This window comes from Cynocephalus volans, chromosome 4 (genome assembly GCF_027409185.1).
Source record: "Cynocephalus volans isolate mCynVol1 chromosome 4, mCynVol1.pri, whole genome shotgun sequence".
Taxonomy (NCBI): Eukaryota; Metazoa; Chordata; class Mammalia; order Dermoptera; family Cynocephalidae; genus Cynocephalus; species Cynocephalus volans.
The window spans coordinates 129938630-129957213 of NC_084463.1; the positions used below are offsets into that span (position 1 = coordinate 129938630).

General features: G+C 36.8%; 1 protein-coding gene across 1 annotated transcript in view; it reads right to left on the reverse strand.

The window, feature by feature from the left end:
- Positions 1-18584, reverse strand: part of DCDC1 (doublecortin domain containing 1) — a 451490-nt gene that overhangs the window by 71266 nt on the left and 361640 nt on the right. Inside the window, exon 20 of the mRNA XM_063095688.1 lies at positions 907-1030. Within this exon, the coding sequence (XP_062951758.1) occupies positions 907-1030 (124 nt within the window). The remainder of the gene's footprint in view (positions 1-906; positions 1031-18584) is intronic.

The window sequence follows — 18584 nt, forward strand, 5'->3', positions numbered from 1 at the left end:
TAGAGTAAGTCTAAATACACACTGACTATGCACAACAATGTTGATATCTTATGAAAAATTTTTGAGATAAAATTAAAATACATGACAATACTAGCATATAAATCACAAATCATATGATCGAAGTTAAAATATTCTAACCTTGATTATTTGAGAGAAGAGTAAATATACTTCTTAACTTTAGATGTGGATCATTTATGTATGCAGGCTAAACGTTCAGGGTAATAAAAAGTGGAAATAGAGGGCCTAATTTCCAAACTAGTAGATGAGAAAAATGTACCGAGAAAAAAAAAAAATCAATCTAAAAGAACAGAAGAATGGGAGGAAAGAAACAGAAAAGGCAGGACAAATAGAAAGCAAATAACAATCCATATATACCTGTAATTATAAAAAATAGAAAAGACCAACTAGGTTAAAGACAAAGATTGTCAGAGAAGTTTTTTAAATTAACTATAAGCCGATTATTGGGGAAGAATATACAGACACAAAAAGTAAAAGGATGGGACGAAGATATACTAAGCAAATAACCAGAGCAAAGTTGGGATATTTCTACTAGTATTAGTCTCATTTGAGACTTTTACCAGAGCTAGAGAGAGTTTCTATATAACAATGAAAATTTCAATTCACCAGGGAGATATAATATTTTGAAGATGTGTGTGCCTAAGAATTAAATTTCAACATATATAAAATAAAATTTGACAGAAATTTTACAAGAAATAAATTTGTCTCCCTAATGGAAGACTTAAACACATCCTTCTAATTAATTGATATAACAATAGAATTAGCAAGCTGGATTCCTTGCATTCAACAACTGCAATTCAAAAACTGCACAGAAATTTTCAAAAACTTGACCACATACAGGGCCTTAAAGTAAGTCCCAACACCACTTCGTACACTACGCAACACAACCTCATTAAGTTGGCCGCTGGGAAGGACTGGCCACATGTAGGTAAGCTTGTTCCATAAGGGATTTTCAACTCTGGAATGTTTCCACTGGCATGGCTTACTGGTCCCTTCGTGCTTTATGGCCCATCTAAAACAAAAGAAAAGACAAAAGATAAAAAGGAATTTACTGAGTTTAAGTATTACTTCAAATATTTATTTTATTCATTGACTATGTACTTGCGATGTGCCAGGCAGACTTAGTTTGATTTAAAAATCTAAGTCTGACAATCTTCTGTTTACAAGAGATACAAATGCAAGTAATTTACAGATTAAAGAGTAAAATTTTAAGATCGGGAAAACATACTTAAATTAAGGCAAAATTGGCATTATTATACTAGACAGTGGAATTTGAGGCAAAAGGCAAAGTAGAATAACATAGTCATTTTATAATAATGACATAAATAACAATATTAACAGGAAAAAAATCAAGCAAAACTTTAGACATTCAAAGAGAAACTAACATACACACAATTATTGTGGGAAACATTATTACATAACCAACAGATTATAAAGTAAATTTTTCTTAAGCAGTAAATAAGGACATAAAATACCCGACTGCTATAACTAATACATGTAAATATGGAAATTTATTTATACAAATTGTAGCATGCTAACAGAGAATACATATTTCTCAAAAATTCATGGAACATTTGTAATATTTGCCTTATATTCACAAACTTTAATACAGCTTTAAAATTACAATTGAACAAGCCACATATTGTGACTAAGGATAGAATAAAATTAGATATAAATGCAAGTTTAAATTTAACATTTTCAACCACATTGTAATTAAATAAACACAGACACAAAATAGTCTTTCTCCTCAAATTCTACTACACTAGATAGGGGGAAAAATAACACGATTAATAGATATTTCATGAGCAAGGAAAGCAATATACAGTATATGAAAGCTTATAGCCTACATCTAAAATTACATTCAAAACTAAATTCATAATATTAATAGCTAATTTATAAAGATCTAAATACAGAAGGGAAATTAATAAAGCATTCGACTTGATTTATTTTAAAATTTGTGTAAAATTGTCCTGTGGAAAATACAAGTAGGTGAAGGGAAATAATAAAGATTCAAGTAGAAATAAATAATTTAGAAAATAGAGCCTCAGTAGAATGGTTTAAAAAAATGCTTTTGAAATAAAAATTAGGATATAAAGTCTCTTACAAATAAATCTAGATTAATAAAAATACAACACAAATCAAATGGAAAAATAGTTAACATAGAGAAGATAAAAAGTAAGGTATATTATGCATTTATATATTAATAAATAGAAAAATTCTGATGAATAAATTTCTGGGGAAAACTCAGATTTGAAGTAGAATATAGGAAACAGAAAACATGCTCTTGCTCATATAACTTTGAAGGTCAAGGGACAGATCATTTCCATGCTATAAAAAATAGTCTAAACCATAAAGACACAGAAAACTAGTTGCTTCATCGCATGAAGGGGAGATAAGCTTCATAATAAAGTCAGTCTCTAGTCATTTAAGAAGAGATACAGCGATTTTACTTACAATTAAAGATGTAAAATTCCTAAATCAATATTAGCCAATAAAATTTAACATTACAACATGAGAATAATCACCACAGCTAAGAAATACTATGAAACGAAATGATGGATATCATTCAATATCCATTTCAATACTACGAAATGAAATGATGGATATTTATTAACATAGTACACCAGGGATTAATGAATATGAATGTAGGAGTGGTGCATCACCCATAATTTTCTAGCACACATGATGGCCATCTTAGCCTGGACGGTCACCCAGCCCCATCAGAACCATCCATAGTACTCAACCTTATGTTCAATGATCCAGGTTTCCCATTAGCTTGCTGGAAATTTATGGGACCCAGACACCAGGGGTGGTGGTATCAGGAAAGACCTACTTCTTACCAACATAAAACAAGGAGGAACCAAGTTGAGGGCTTTCAGAAGCCAAAGTGGTGGTGATAAGTTATATTTCTGTGTTGTACGTCTCTTCCTTTCTCAGTGAAATCATGCACTCATTATCCGAGTGATGCTTTTTACATGTTTTGTTTTCTCACAATGTCTCCTAGAGTGTTAGCGACATACCAGACAATAAATACCTAATAACTTGAAATAAAGCCTAAAGAGAAATGGAAAGTTCATTCATCAGGCAACGTAGTTGAGCTATCAGAATATTAGTGAACAACTTCAGAAGGTGTTAAGCTCCTGCTGTTGCAACTGAAAGTAATACCAACACACATATTTTATGGTAACATCAATTTTATTTTATTTTTTTGAATACCTGACTATCTCCAAGGACCTGCTTCTTTTGAAAACCCCTCTTGCTGTAGTTTTATCATCCACATGTCAAGTTCTTCTGGGCCTGGAGGTGTGAAAACTCTCTTTCTTGCTCCTCATAGCCACTTCCAGAGATTATTGTTACTCTATCTATTGCCAAAGATCACCAGTTGCTTTGAAGCACATGTCAATAGACTACAACACCTGCCACACTTCTTTGTTGCATTCCTATCAGTTCTCCTATATCCTCCCTTCTAATTTATTAGGGAGTTTACCATCTTGGTTGTTCTCGCCACCTCTGCTCTTGTAATCATTCAACATCTTTTAAATATTTAAGTAGAAAATTCACCCTGGATTCTCAGTGCCTCCCAATTCCTCAACTGTACCAGATACTCCAATCCATTCAATCTATTAGCTTTTCATACTCCTAACCTCCCTGCCAGGTAAGCTCTTCTCTTTGTACTCAGCTAAGACTCATGATCCAGCATTATAACCACTCTCTTGTCCCATCCTCAGTCCATTGTCTTTCTCTTCCTTCTTTGCACTCACTTAAAAATATATATATATATATAATATGTATATATGTGTGTGTGTGTGTGTGTATATATATATGTGTGTGTGTGTATGTGTATATATATATACCAATTACCTATTTGAGTCCAATTCTCTACTTATTCAAAGTCTCTTCCTCAACAATTGAACAGTGGTTGGAGAAAAACATGCAAAAAATCATGGATGGAATCCTTACAAATCAAGAGAGCACAATGAGGGTGGGAAGCAGTGTATATTACATTTTTGGTTGTCACAATGATCAGAGGACACTACTGTCATATAATTGGCAGAGTACCAAGAATACCAAATGTTCTTCAAAGTATGGGAAAGTTTGTCCTGCAACCCACAGACCTTCAAATTTCCCTCTGAGCATTCACGTAGATGAAAATCTATTTATCTGAACCTAAAACCAAACTATATCTTACAAAAAACACAAAGTATTTTTACACAATTTTAATATACACTGAGTTTTCTAGGAATTCAAATCCCTTCAATATCTCAAGGAGGAAAGATATGTTTGAGTTTTTTTCATGTCATTCACTCTTGGAAAAATCACATCACTAATGGCCCTACCATTCATGGTATCTGAGTCACCAATATAATACAGTTGTGTCCCTTGGTATTTGTAGTTCACACATTCAGGTGACTCTATGAATAGGATCAAGAATCTGCAAACTTAATAATGCTGTCTAGTATAGCTGTGCTGAGACTGTATTGAAATACATACTACTTTCATTTTAAAGGTTTTTTTTCCTTACCATTATTATTACTGGTCAGACACTTCTTTAAAACTTATATTGGTGGGTAGGTTATCTTAGCTATGAATTTTATTTTAGGATAGTAAAGAAGTCATTACACAATATCTGTTATAAAAAGAGAATATCACATCTGATAGTACTGATGGTTACTATTTCAAATTTACAACAAAAAACCTCAAGTGAGCCCTTAGGACTGCTGGGCCATCCTGTCACTGCATCCTTCTGCACATTGACTGCAGCTCTCTGAGGGGCACACCACTTCCTTCTCATTAAATCTCTCACTCCTTGCTGCCTGACTGTCAATGTCTGCTGTAGACCTTCTTATTTCACTGAGAAAACAGAAGTGGTCAGAAAAGACTTTCTTTATCCTCCCACCAGCAAATCCAGCCAGCTCCCTGCCTCTGCAGCCAGATATCCACCTGCCGTTCGGCTACAGTAAAGCTGTCTCTGCTCTGAGCCAAGGCCAACACTTCTGCTCATGCCCTAGATCCTAAACCTCTCTCATCTAGGACTTTGTTCCTGCCCTGCACTATTAATTTTCCTTCCCTTTTGGGTCATCCCATCTGTATAATGTCTGACAATCTGACATCTTGAAGACAAAAACAAACAAACAAAAAACCCTCCTAACCTTCCTACATTCCACATCTACCTCTGGTTATTATCATATTTCTTTAGGTTCCTTTACAGCAAATTCTTTAAAAGACACATCTCCTCTTCTCCTCTCTTAAAGAAGTTCCAATTAGATCTTTGTCTCTGAAACTGCAATGAAACTGCCTAATCAGGGTTCTCATGTCACCAAAGCCAAAGGCCATTTCTTAAGACATACCTGAACTAACAACAGTGTCTGATAAATGATCATTTCCTCCTCCTTAAACGTTGTCTTTACTTGATTTTATTTGACTTCCATGGAACCACATTCTCCTGGTTTTCACCCATGTTAGTAGCTAAAATTGTTAGTCTCCTCTTGTGTGCCAGAGGGTAGGAAATAAATCCTCTGAAAATCCACCAGGGCCTGATATATCAATGGAGGTCAGATAGATGCTTGTTGATTTGATGCATGCAGGGATATTATTCTATGATAAAGGACAAGATGCATCTTGTACATCATACAACAAAGAAAAAAGCACAGCATTGCTAAGCCTTTTGGGGGCTTGGAGACAACATAAATATTGAACTTCAAAATACTGCTCTGACCCATTTACCAGATAATCCAGAAGGCTGCTAATTTCAACAGGAATTGAGGACATGAGAGGTATCTGAAACGTGCTATGGTACAAGCTTCTCTGTACACCTGGGTGATATCACATAGCAGATCCAGCGGCACTAAAGGTATCTGAGATGATAAGAATGCCGTGTTAAGTCTCTGGTAAGCCAAATAGGAGAAGTGCAGTGTGAACCCTAAGATTCTTAGGCGAGACCATGTTCCCTGCAACAGAAAAACAGTTCTGTTTTTGAAAAACAATTCCTGGTATAATGAAAAACTGTTTTTGAGACTGAGAACTAAAACAAGCATCATGAAGTGACTAAGAAAACTGAGCCACCCATCATGAGATGGGTGCAATCAGATCCTTCATGACATATGGTAAGACAGATGCAGCTACACTCTATTGTACAATGGAAGTGGTACTTTTAGGATTAGGATCAAGCAAATCCAGAGGGCATGAGTCTCTTGCCCTGATTCCTGTCCTTTAACTTACACCTATAGCCTCAAGGGGGTTTCTCTACAACCATTTGACAAATGGCAGAAGGACTCAAGCCTGGTTCACAATGCCAGGCTTGCAAAGAGGTCAGTGTGATATGTTAGCACTGATCAGAGTAGACTACTGCTACATTAGAGTACCACTTGAGTATGACTCTGAAGACAGTGGTAAAAAGAATTTGCCCTGTTAGATTGAGCTGTGAGTGGAACTCTTGGTCATCCACTTTGTAGAAAGCAATAGATAACCAGAGGTGTGGTTGATTGATTCATGGACAGTGATTAATGGTTTGGCCTGTTGAACAAGAAGAAGAATCTGAAAGACTAGGGATGTGAACTTTTGAGAAAAAGTGTGTGGATAGGGGGAAGGCACATAGCATGTGGATTTTTATTTCTTATGTTAACGCCCTGCAGAGAGCATCCATCATGGAAGAGGTTCTCAACAACCAAGTGGACAGGATGTCCATAGTGTTCCCGTCAGAATGTTTATCCATTGACCTGATATCATACACAACATTGCCTGAGACTAAGGGACCCATTTAATGGCAAAGGAGGTGCAACAGTGAACCACAGGACTTACCTGTCTTATATCATACACTATCACCCAGAAGTGCTGGGTTGATAGAATGAAGGAGGGGCCTTGAAGTGTGAACTGAGGCTCCAGCTTGGGGAAACACTGCAGGGTGAGAGGGCTATCCTAAAGGGTCAATGTATGCAGTGACCCCAGCAATATATGGTGTTGTGTCCTCAATAGCTAAAATGTGGGGGATGAGAAACCAATGGTAGAGGAAAGATTGGCCATTATTGCCATCACTTCCAGTGACCCACTTCAGAGATTGTGTTCCTGTTTACAAAACCTCAGGTTTTACTAGGTTAGAGTATTGATTTTCATTGTAGGAATACTTCTGCCAGGGGGTTCAATAAGTCTTCCACTAACATAAGGAAGCTTTAGTGTTTAGTCTTCCACTGACCTAAGAAGCTTTACCTGGACACTTTGGGTTCCTCATGCCATTAGATCAGCAGGCCAATAAAGGAGTTACTCTACTGATTGGAGAATTGATCTTGATTACCGTAAGGACTGAAGTTTGATCCTACACAGTGAAGGTAAAGATCTGAAGCCCAAGGACCTTAGGGGTATCTCAGTGCTTCTATGTCCAGTGAAAAGAGCAAACGGGCAATTGCAGCAGTCACAGTCTGGCAAGGGCAAGAAATTAAGAGCTGACACCTCTCAAGGATAAGGTCCTGGGTAAAGTAACTAGAACTGGCCACGAGTAAGAGAAACCTAGAATGGATAGAGAAGGAGGGAGTTGGTGCCTATCAATTAGAGTCTTAGGACCAACTGCAGCAGTGAGGATTGATGCTTGATTTGTTAAGCCTTTCTGAGTTATCTTAGGAAAATGCAGTAGATGGTCACATTGAAGTCCCCTCTTGAGGCAGAATTGAGGGCATCTTGTTCTCATATGAAATCTGGACATCATTAGATGTGCAAGTGGACCTGGGTGGCATATGAGATGGATTGTACTGGGCCTCTTGAAATTCACTCAGCCCCATCTGCCTCCCTGTTCATATGTTCAGTGGAGATCCTAGGCTACCACTATGGTTACTTCATCTTCTACCAGCACCAGCTCTCTCATCCACTCCCAGAGAGAGCACCAGCCTGCTTCACACCCATGAATCAGGAGGCAGAGTGGCTCCATTTCCTAGGGTTGACCAGTCCTTCCACTACTTCAGAGCTCAGAAGAAACAGTGCCCATGGGGTATAGGGTCTGGCTTTCCCAGCGACTGCCTAAAAGTTCCTGGAGGGATCAGTAATATAACTCAGAAGTGAGGGGGAGTCGACATCTCCGAGGGCAAACTTTGACTAATGAGAACCCAGAGACAATCAATAAATAAATACCTTTCCCTTCCTTACTAAAATATGTGGGTTCTACAAGCCTGGATAGCAGGTATCCCATTTACTTATGAAACTTATGGCAAATCCACAACAAGTTTCCTGGTACTTTACTTACCACCTCCCTGCTCCACTTCCATTGTTTTTTTTTTTTTTTCACTTTTGCTGGCCTGTGACTGCACCTTCTAATAAAATCTTAGCATATAAAATTTCCCAGGCTACTGTTTACCAGGAAACTAGAATTAATACACCAAAAGACAGGGTGGGGGACAATTTAAATCTCTAGCTGACAATATGATCAGATAGGGTATCATGCCATAAAACAGTCTAAGTTAAATCTAAATAATCTCTCAGACAAGAAGTTGGTTGTCAGGACAGGATTTAATCTTCAAGTGTAGAGATTCAAAACTAGAACTTTAATTATATGTACATAATGTAGTTATCATTTATACATGTACGCATGTATAGATGTAAAATCACTTTTTAGTTTACTTATAAAGTTTTTCAAGAAAGGAAAAAGATTCATCCTCTGGTTGCAGTGCCTACATAACTTTAGCCCATCAAGGTGTCTTTAAATTGAGCTGGTCAAGTTCAACTTACACTGTTAATAACATTCACATAGAGCAAATGCCATTAGACTGAAGAGTTCTGGCACAGCATGAGCTTTTATTTAAAAGCAATAGACCTCTTAATAATGTAGACCTGCTTTATAAATGAAGAGCTGACAGACCCAGCTGCAATGGCACTAGGAGACCCAGCTATAATGACAGTACATGTGCTTAACATAAATTAGAACTTCACAGCATAGTAAGATCTCTGGAATCCTAATTCTTGAAAGCCAGCACTAGGTGGAGACAGTGATTCATGCAATGCTTGCAGGCAGCCTTTTTGTTGCTCCTGGAGAACTTCTATTTAATATTTTCCATTCTTCTGTGTGGAAAGGGGTATTCTTGAACAATTGGTATCTTTAATAGAAACATATAAAACAAAACACCTCAAGTTTTGGAAAGACTTACTTGAAAACACACATACATATACACACCCCACAAGGCAGCCAAATAAGGTTCAAAGGTAATTTTATTTATTTAAAATAGTGTCTCTATTAACTCTGCCTTTGCATTAAAGGTAAAATTCTATTTATGATACTTTATGAGTATCTTCTCCCATGGATAGGAGTAGTACAAAGGTCAAATAACCTCCTGAATTTATCTGAACCTAAAAGAACAAAAATTAGGGTCACTTTTCAATATTTCTATTGACAGATATCTCCTCCCTCAAGAACTAAGTCCAGAATTGATCATATCAATTTCAATCTGATTACTATAGTCACAGCACCATCAGAATGCTCTATTCAATTAATCTTATACAGTAATGGAAAACAAAAACACTTTAGATAATATTTTCAGAGTCTAGTGCCTTTGATGGAACTATGACATTGTGGCACACTATGAAAATCTGTGCAAAACTGTATACCCTGTGTCAGAAAGGTATTACTTGGAACTCTTGGAAATCAATAGTAAAATAAAAACAAACCTAAATGTGTTCCAGTTGAAAAGAAATAGTCATTTTTATATTTTATCAGGACACAATTACATTGTTTCCAGCAATGTAATGAACATAGTGATAAAATGATACAACATATAATTTGGATCTAATACAGTAGATAATAGATACTCTGGCAACTTCCAGCCCATATCAGCAGTGTCTATCAAATATGCACAGAAAAATAATCAGATTCACATCCTGTGACTGTCAGAGAAACTCTTTAGTTTTTTGCTTTGCAGTAGGGACCATTTTATTTATTTAACTGATCACTTTTCAGTTTTAAGATTACTTAAGCCACAATATCATACCACTTGGAATTCATCTATAATTAATTTAAAATTGCACAATGCTTCCTGATACAATAAACAGAATGTTATTCATACAGCACAATCATATATTTCATACACGGATTTTGATAGAATTCAGTTTGTAAGACTGACTTTATCCTATTTTTAAAAAAAGGAGCAGAGAAAGATACAGATTAGAAAACCATAATAATAATAATAACTATTATTATTATAATGACCTACTTTGATGGAATTTGATAATAGCCCAATAAATCTCCATATATTTGAACTGTTTTGAAGCTTTCTAAGGTTCTGGTCCTTTAGACAGGGAAAAAAATCGTTCAAAATTTGGAACTACACATACGAGTGGATCTTAAACACTACACAGGGTTAAAAAATTAGATGCATAGTTGGAAAGTTGGATTCATCAAATATAATTCTCTAGTCTTTTATCAGTACCATTATATGAAATATTTTGGGATACATTTATTTTGCAATTTACATTGCATATTTAAAGTAAATTTAATACTTTATGTAAATAATTATTTTTAAGATTTAGATTTTAAATAACTTTATCCCAACAGAAACAAGGCACATAATTAATTAAAACTGGAGCATAATTAATTTGCAAGCCAAAATTTACAAAGATCAAGTAACTTTTGCATATTAAGCATTATTTCACTTTATTTCTGGAATATTTCATACAAACTAAAAAATACAGTTGAAATATGTTCATCTGCCTTAGTATATATATCCCCTTTGCCCAGTCTTTTGACATTATTTTGATAACTAGCAAATTACTTAAATCAGAGACTGGATTTTAATGGCAATTACGGGCCAAGAGGAAGAACTCTGTGATTATGATCCATCTTGCATAACTGGGAATTTCTAAGAATGAGAAATCATTTCAATAATTACACTGAAAAGAACATTTTATCCTAATTTCCATGATTTTATATTTTTCTCAATTAAAGATCATTAATTAAGCCCCTTAAAACAATCTAATATTATTTTCTAAAACATCAGTTATGAAATCTGATAGAAATCTATGTTACATTAATAATAATTGCTAGGAATACATACATATTTAGTCTAGAAAAACAAAATAGATAGACAGATGGTATAAAGCCAATCCTGCCATCTATTGGCAGTTTACTTTTTAAAATAAGTCTTTTACCTGTTCGGTTTTGTTTTGTTTTCTAGTTGGTTGAGCTTCCTGGTTATTTAGATTCTAGATACATAGAAGTAATCTATATTCAGCACTAAAAACCTATCATTATCTCTCATAGTCAGAGAGTTTCACACTTGGCGTAAAAACAAAGCTCTCCTTGCAACTACAATAAAGTTTCTACAAAACGCAAGATTTGTAAACAAAAAACCATCCTTCCTTCAACAGTAATACATGTTTATGATGGAACCCCATGTGATCTTTGAATTCTTAAATCTGTTGCATTTATCACCTATCTGAGCTTGATAGGTTAGCTTTGGTATCTCAGATCTTTGGTGAATAAACTCCCTGAAGTTTCCATGTCTATTTTTGTGCAAGAAAGGGAAATGAAAACTGTCTATTGAGCCCCTACTTTCTCTCCGGCACTAAGCTAGACTTTACTGGGAATCCAAAAGAAGTTTGAGAGAACTTCTGCCCTCAGGAAAGTTATAGCATTTGAGGAAGGAGCAAAGATTAGATGCCTGGGATATTTTTTGAAAACTATACAAGACAGAATTAATTTTAAAAGAAATGGCACTTTCAACAAGAGCTAGATAGTCTGGAAGAAAATAATATAAAATTTATATTATAGAAAGAAACCATTGGGGAAGAGAATTCTTGAAGGATATGTGAATTTTGTATACATGGAGAGTAAAGAGTTTGGTACAGTGAAAGGAAAGAAGATGCCAATTCAAGAAATCAAGGAAGAATACAATCTCTTGATATTATGTAATAACTCCAAAACTTATGATTCTTTGAGCAAGGGCACAGTTTTAACTAGGAGAGAGTGATTCTTATCTACAATTTTTCACTTCCCAGTCTCAGTTATGTCTACTCAACTAATTTTGCCTAATGTAAAACATTGATTGCCTCTATTTACCTTTATCAGAAAGGAAGAGTTATCACCCAAATCAATTCTCCCCTCCTTTAATGGTAATAGATTTTTTAGCTGGGCTCACAGCTACTCAGCTAATGACAAGATTTCTTTGCATTTAGGCATAGCTATTTCTCAAAATTCGGGCCAAATGTGTTGTTAGTGGATGTGATGTGCACCACAGATCTTACCCTTTAAGCAAGGGGACACGAGCTCCCCTCGTCCCTTTTCTCCATCCCACTGGCTAGGAGATGGCAAGAACTAGGTCAGGTATTTTAGACCCATAGGTAGAACCCACATGATAAGAATGACAGGGATACCTACCAGCTCTGTAGCACCACCTGCCTATGAACTATCATGAAGAGAGAAATGAGCTTCTGCATAAACCTACATGTTTTGGAGTGTCTTTGTCACAGCAGCTTAGCCTACATACTTTCTAGTATAATCTTCGTTCTTTCCATTGCCCTTTATTTTCCTGTGCTTCCTTTGAACACTTTGTTGCTCTTTCTGCTAACTACTTCTGAGGAACTTTCACATGTTGCTGCCATCACTGGTAACTCATCTCTGTCCTAATTCTCACTGCTGCTTTCCTCAACTCCTGTCCTGTCCTTTCCTGTCCTCTGATGTTAACCCCCTGGTTTATCCAATGGCCACATTCTCTAAGTTCTTCAAGAAATGCCATAGAGGCAATAAGTGATAACTCCTCAGAAATATTGACATTAAAAAGATGAAGGTTTTTCTGTTTTGTTTTGTTTCAAATCTCCAGGGCCACCTCTAGAGTGTGCTGTGTCTTGCAAAAATATCTTTTTGTGTGGGGCACTTGACTATGTAAGTGATGTAATTTTTACATGTATAAGCCCATGCAAAATACAGTGGTTAATTGATAAAGATTAAGCAGAGTGGACAGAGCAGAGATATTTAAGCATTCGTTTATTGTTCAATTGGTGTACGTAAAGATTTTTCATAAGGTTCAGACACCATCTCAGGTTTAGGAAACATCTCTTGGTGTCCTTTATCATTAAATGTGCAGTTCTTGGCTAATTTCATATCCCTCTTCCCCCACCCCCCCAAAGAAATCCCAGGGTCATGGCCATTTGGAACCTGTTTCTATTGATACAGCACATATCTTCTAGCCTCTGCAGTTTCTCAGTATCATGATGCAATGCTGTTTACATGATTGCTCATGACACTGCATCATCATCATGCTATCCATGAGTACAAGCTTACAATACTCCCTCAAAGGTCATTATTGGGTTTCCCTGGTGATGACCAAATGCAAGTCTTATCCAAAGAATGCAGGAAAATGTAAATAATAATTTTTTTCTGATCATGTTAAATTTATTTTTTGAAATTCTATAGCACAAACATAGATCAATGGAAATCCAACCATGTTTTTTCTTGAACTCTCTTGGCTAAAGTCATTTTATTCTAGAATGTGATTTCTTTCAATGTTGACTGTACCCCTACCACCAACAGGGAGTATGGGTAAGAGGCCAGTACACAGAATGAGATGATCAGTCTCATTTGCACAAAGAATATTCATCCTTTCTTCTGCATGGCTTAAGATCAACAGGACAGCGTGTCATATTGATCACAGGTAAAAGAGGACATAAATCTAAATGGCCCATTGAGGTTTCAGAGCAAAATCTCTAAAGCCCTCAGAAAAGACAGGTATGGCCATCCCCAGAAGACTGCCAAACACCGTGTAGCATGGAGCCTGAAGATAGGTAGGTGACTGCCCTGTATGCCAGTGGAGGGATGCACAGGGTAAAGCAAACCTGCTTCCTGCCCCACTCAAGAGTGCTATAGATCAGAGGTGGCGTCATAGCCAGAACACATATAAATGACAGCCACACACCCAGCACATGGGTACACACCCAGCTCAAACCCAAAGGTAGGCAGTGAACTGTCCTGGTCCAGAGCCCCAAATTTGTCCTGTGTCTGACATGAGTGAAAGTTACCCAAAATCATTGTATCAGTACCATTCTTGAGACCCAGTCTCCCTACCATCCCACAAGAGAAATATTGTCCTGGCCAGCAGAAATAATTCATCCACAAGGCCACCCTCTGGACCCAGAGCTTCTCAGGGTATCAGTCCAACACCACACAATGGGTAGAGGATCAGAGAGGGCTCTGAAGGGGAAAAATGGGGATTTGACCCATATGGTCTCAGTCTGGACTTGAAGCATCCCAATTTTAGAAAATTTTGAGGCAGGCACTTCAAAGTGCAAGGGCTCCTGAGGCCTGGGATCTGGGACAAGGGATCTACTTGCCTGGTCTAAGGTGGTTCTCTGTGTATCCAGGGAATTGTGGGATGGACCTTAATTATTATCTCTACTCAGAAGAGGTCCAAAGAGCTTGGCAGTCATGAGGAAGTAAGTAATAGTTTTTCAAAAGTAGTTCCTCTTCAGAAATATTTCCCCAAACAGCTCTTAAGGACTATAGATAGTCTATGGTGAGTCACATCTTTGTTCTGTGTCAACCAAAGATTCCAGGAAATAGATGAGAAAAAAAGAAGAAGCACCTGAGAGGGAAAGAACACAGTAGACATTCCACAGGAAGAGGACAGAGCAGCTGTCTAGGGAAGAGAAAAGATGAGATAGAGAGCACTGCGGCATGAAAAAAGAAGGACCAATAGGAAGTCCACAAAAGTAGTGACATAACAAGGATGCTTTGTCTAAAGTCAGTCTTGGGAAGCACCATCCAACATTTTAACATCTACATTTATGCTGCCAGGTGGCAAGAATCCAAGGAACTGAGATAGTTTCTGTCCTTGAGGAGTCCCAGTTTAGTGACAAGGATGGAATAATGGAACAAGTACCAGTGTGGTCAGGGAGATCGGGGGTTTATACAAGGCACTGCAGAGAACTAACCTGGGAGTCACTGATTCTCCCTGAGGGATTGGGGGAGTCAATGAGGATGAAGTGGGAAGTTGGTTTTCCAGGACTCAGAACTGAGTGTGGCCCACAGGACACATGAATGAACTAATATGGACTACATTTAAAATCTACCTAGTGAATTCTGGGTTCTCATTTCCCCATATACTGATACCTGAAATTTTTGAATTCTTAAATCTAAAGTGAGAGAATATAAATAAACACAGAAGATTTCCCTTACGCCTAAGTATAATTAGAGATAACTTGCATGATATGATTTGCCAAACACCAGACAGTCTTCCTGCTCAAAATTATTTCCCAGAACAAAGTCCTAAAATTCCCTCATTATCAATCAATTTCTGTATGCTAAAAAAATGGATTAATGTGTGTCTGGCCAGAACCATTGCTATAATCTATGGTAGGCTGAATAATGATCCCTCAAAAGATATACACAGCCTAATCCCTGGAACATGACTTTGTAAGGCAAAATCAGACCGCATACACGATTAAATTCAGGATTTTGAGATGGGATATTATCCTGAACTATCTGGATAGGCCCTAAACATAACATAGGTGTCCTTATAAGAGAGAAGCAGAGAAAAAATTGACACTACAGAAGAGGAGAAGGCAGCATGACAATAGAAGCAAAGATGGGAGTGATGAGGCCTCAACCAAGGGACACTGGTACCATCAGAAGCTACTAGGCAAGGAATGTACGAGGACTGTCCCCTAGAGCCTACAGAGAGCATATGGCCATACCAACACCTTTATTTCTGCCAGTGATAATGATTTGGGGATTTAGGGCATCCAGAACTGTGAAAGAATAAATTTTTGATGTTTGAAGCCACCACACTTGTGGTAATTTGTTGAAGCAGCCAGAAGAAACTAATAAGTTACAAAGACCAACAGCAATTTCCTCTGTGCTTTAGAGTAAGTTTATGAGTGTAAACATGGAGGAAACTTTATAATCCATACTTGTGTATTCCTCTTCAGCTAGTCTTTTTTACTATGGAATTTTTTTTGGGGGGGGGCTTTTCTCTCATTTCCTTTTATGAAACAAAAGATTATTGTAAGATTGTAATCAAACTATGTTTAAAGTTTTTATGTACTGCTTTTCTTAAAAACTAACTTTTATATGAGCATTATGTTTTTCCTAACATCATGCTTTTCATAATCATCACTCTTAGTAGCTGCATAGAAGTTTGTAAAAATGTACCATAGATTACTTAACTAAATCCTTATTACTAAATATTCAGGTTGCCTCTAATTTTCACAATTATATAAAGCATCGAAATGGATATATTTGTTCATAAGGTTTTTCTCCCCTCAATATGTAGGATTACTACCTTATGCTAGACTTTTAGAAATAGAATTGCTAAGTCAAAGAATGTTAATATTTAAAATTACTGATGTATTGCATATTGTTTTCTAAAGGGGTGGCATTGATTAGAATTTTTTTTGTAGAAGAAGTCATGAGGCCAATATCTATAATTTTGACTATAGTGTTCGAAATAACTTTGATTTGGGAAGTGATAAAAATAAAAAGAAGTTCTCTAAAAGTTATATGTGTACCCACGTCAATCATAGCTGATTTACCTATTTTGACACAGGTCTTAGTGTGACCTTCTCAGACCTGTCTGGATTAGGTCCTACTGTACACTGGATATTTTTAACCAGCACCACTTAGGACTTAACCAACAACTGTTCAATTAATTTCTATTCCCCTTACTAATGGCAAGGTCTATGGAGGACAGAGATCCTAACCATCTTGCATATGGTTATATCCCCAGAGTCTAGCCCAGTATCTGAAACAATAGATAGAGAAGACACTAAATAAAAAATGTTTATATCAATAGGAGAGTAAAGGGACAGTTACATAGTTCAGAGTTTGGCAGCTCTAAAATTAAGAGTTCCCATCTCTACATTTAAAGGTAATTCTTTCCTTCTGATCTTTTAAAATACATGCATAATCATCAAGTGCCTATATATACGACATATAAATAACCCTGTGCTAAGAGTTGTGGGAATTTAAAAGAAGTATAAAAATGTAATGCTTGACCTTTGCATTGAGGAGGGATGACAGGAAATACGTAGTGAAAGATTTCATAATACAACAGTTGTGCTGTCCAATATGGTAGCCACTAGCCAAATGTGGATATCTAAATATAAATTTGAATGAACTAAAACTAAATGAGATTAAAAGTGCATTCCTCAGTCACATTAGCCATAGATGAAGGGCTCAATGACACAGCACTGCAACACAGCATAAGAGTAAGTAATAAGATGTAAGAGGCAGATAGTTTCTCTGAAGTTGAGAGTAGAAGGAGATCAACAAATGAGGAGTAACCAATTCGAACTGACTGCAATGGGATAGAATAGTTTGAGTCAAAGAAGAAAAACAAAAGAATTTTCTTAGAAATTTAAAGAATGACTGAAGAAACAAGTAGATTAGGAACCTCTCTGCCCATATAAATGGCTTCAGTTGTCTACTATGGGTTTATTATTTGACTAGTGTAGGGCCAAAACGTTAAATAATAACCCATGAGATATCTTCACTCAAGACTCCTCATTACCACTACTTACTATATTTTCTAAATGGCAAATGTTTCAATGTTAGATCTCTCTATATAATTGTGTTAAAAGATCCCTGTGGGCCAATTCTAGGTACAAACTCAACCGACTCCCTTTTTTCTCCTATTCTCTCCCACCTCCCCATTTCTTCCAACCCCATGCACTGTGATGGGTCCAAGACCAAGGCCTCAATGTACCGGGACCTAGCTGGTGGGCCTCCTGTAAGTCACCATGCAGAAGCATCTGTCTCTCAAGGGCTTTAATGTCAAATTACTTTCCAAACTAGGTCACAATGCAAGTATTAAGATCAGGTAGATATTTATTTGTAAGGTTGGCTGACCCACCAATATATACTCAAATAACTGCAAGAGGTTGCATATATCTTGCACTTTGGAACTAGCCTTTAAGTGCAGTGAAATACTGAGCCAGCACATGCCAAGGGAATGCCCCATATATCTTATCTGTGTTTTCTTTCTCACTGCTATGACCAAGAGTGGGTACGGAAAACTTTTGCTTACCAGCCTTCAGGTCTAGATAATTCTCCTCTTGGATCTGAAAGAAATTTATGGGCTAATTTACCTAACCTAACAATTCTTAATAAGGGAAATGAGGTCCATAAAGACTTCTCCAGTTGGCTATAGAAAGAGCTCATAGTAAACTTGAATCCCTACAGCTCAGTGAACCAAGCAATCCACATGGGAAAATAGCTGATGTTTAGACATAAGGAGCCTTGAATGGCCAGAAAGTGACCTAGCTTGGGCATAATTTTAACAGTTCAGTTCAAGTGCGACTGTCATAGAGAAGTAAATGTTTGTTGCGTAAACTGTTCAATTCAGGATGTGAGATGATCCTCTCTCTGTTCTTTCACAGAAAACTTGAGAAGCTTTCCCTGACAGACAAGAAGCAATAGTGATTTCCCACAGTCTCTGAGCCTCTTGAAAAGGTCTTTTATATTTTCCTCTAATACAGTGCTTCATACAAAAGAAACTCATTTAATAAACACACATATGAATTTAGAATATTCTAAATTCGAGCAAATAAAGCACTTCCTCTTGTCAGGACTTCACGTGGCACCAGACCTGGTACCTAGAGGTGCT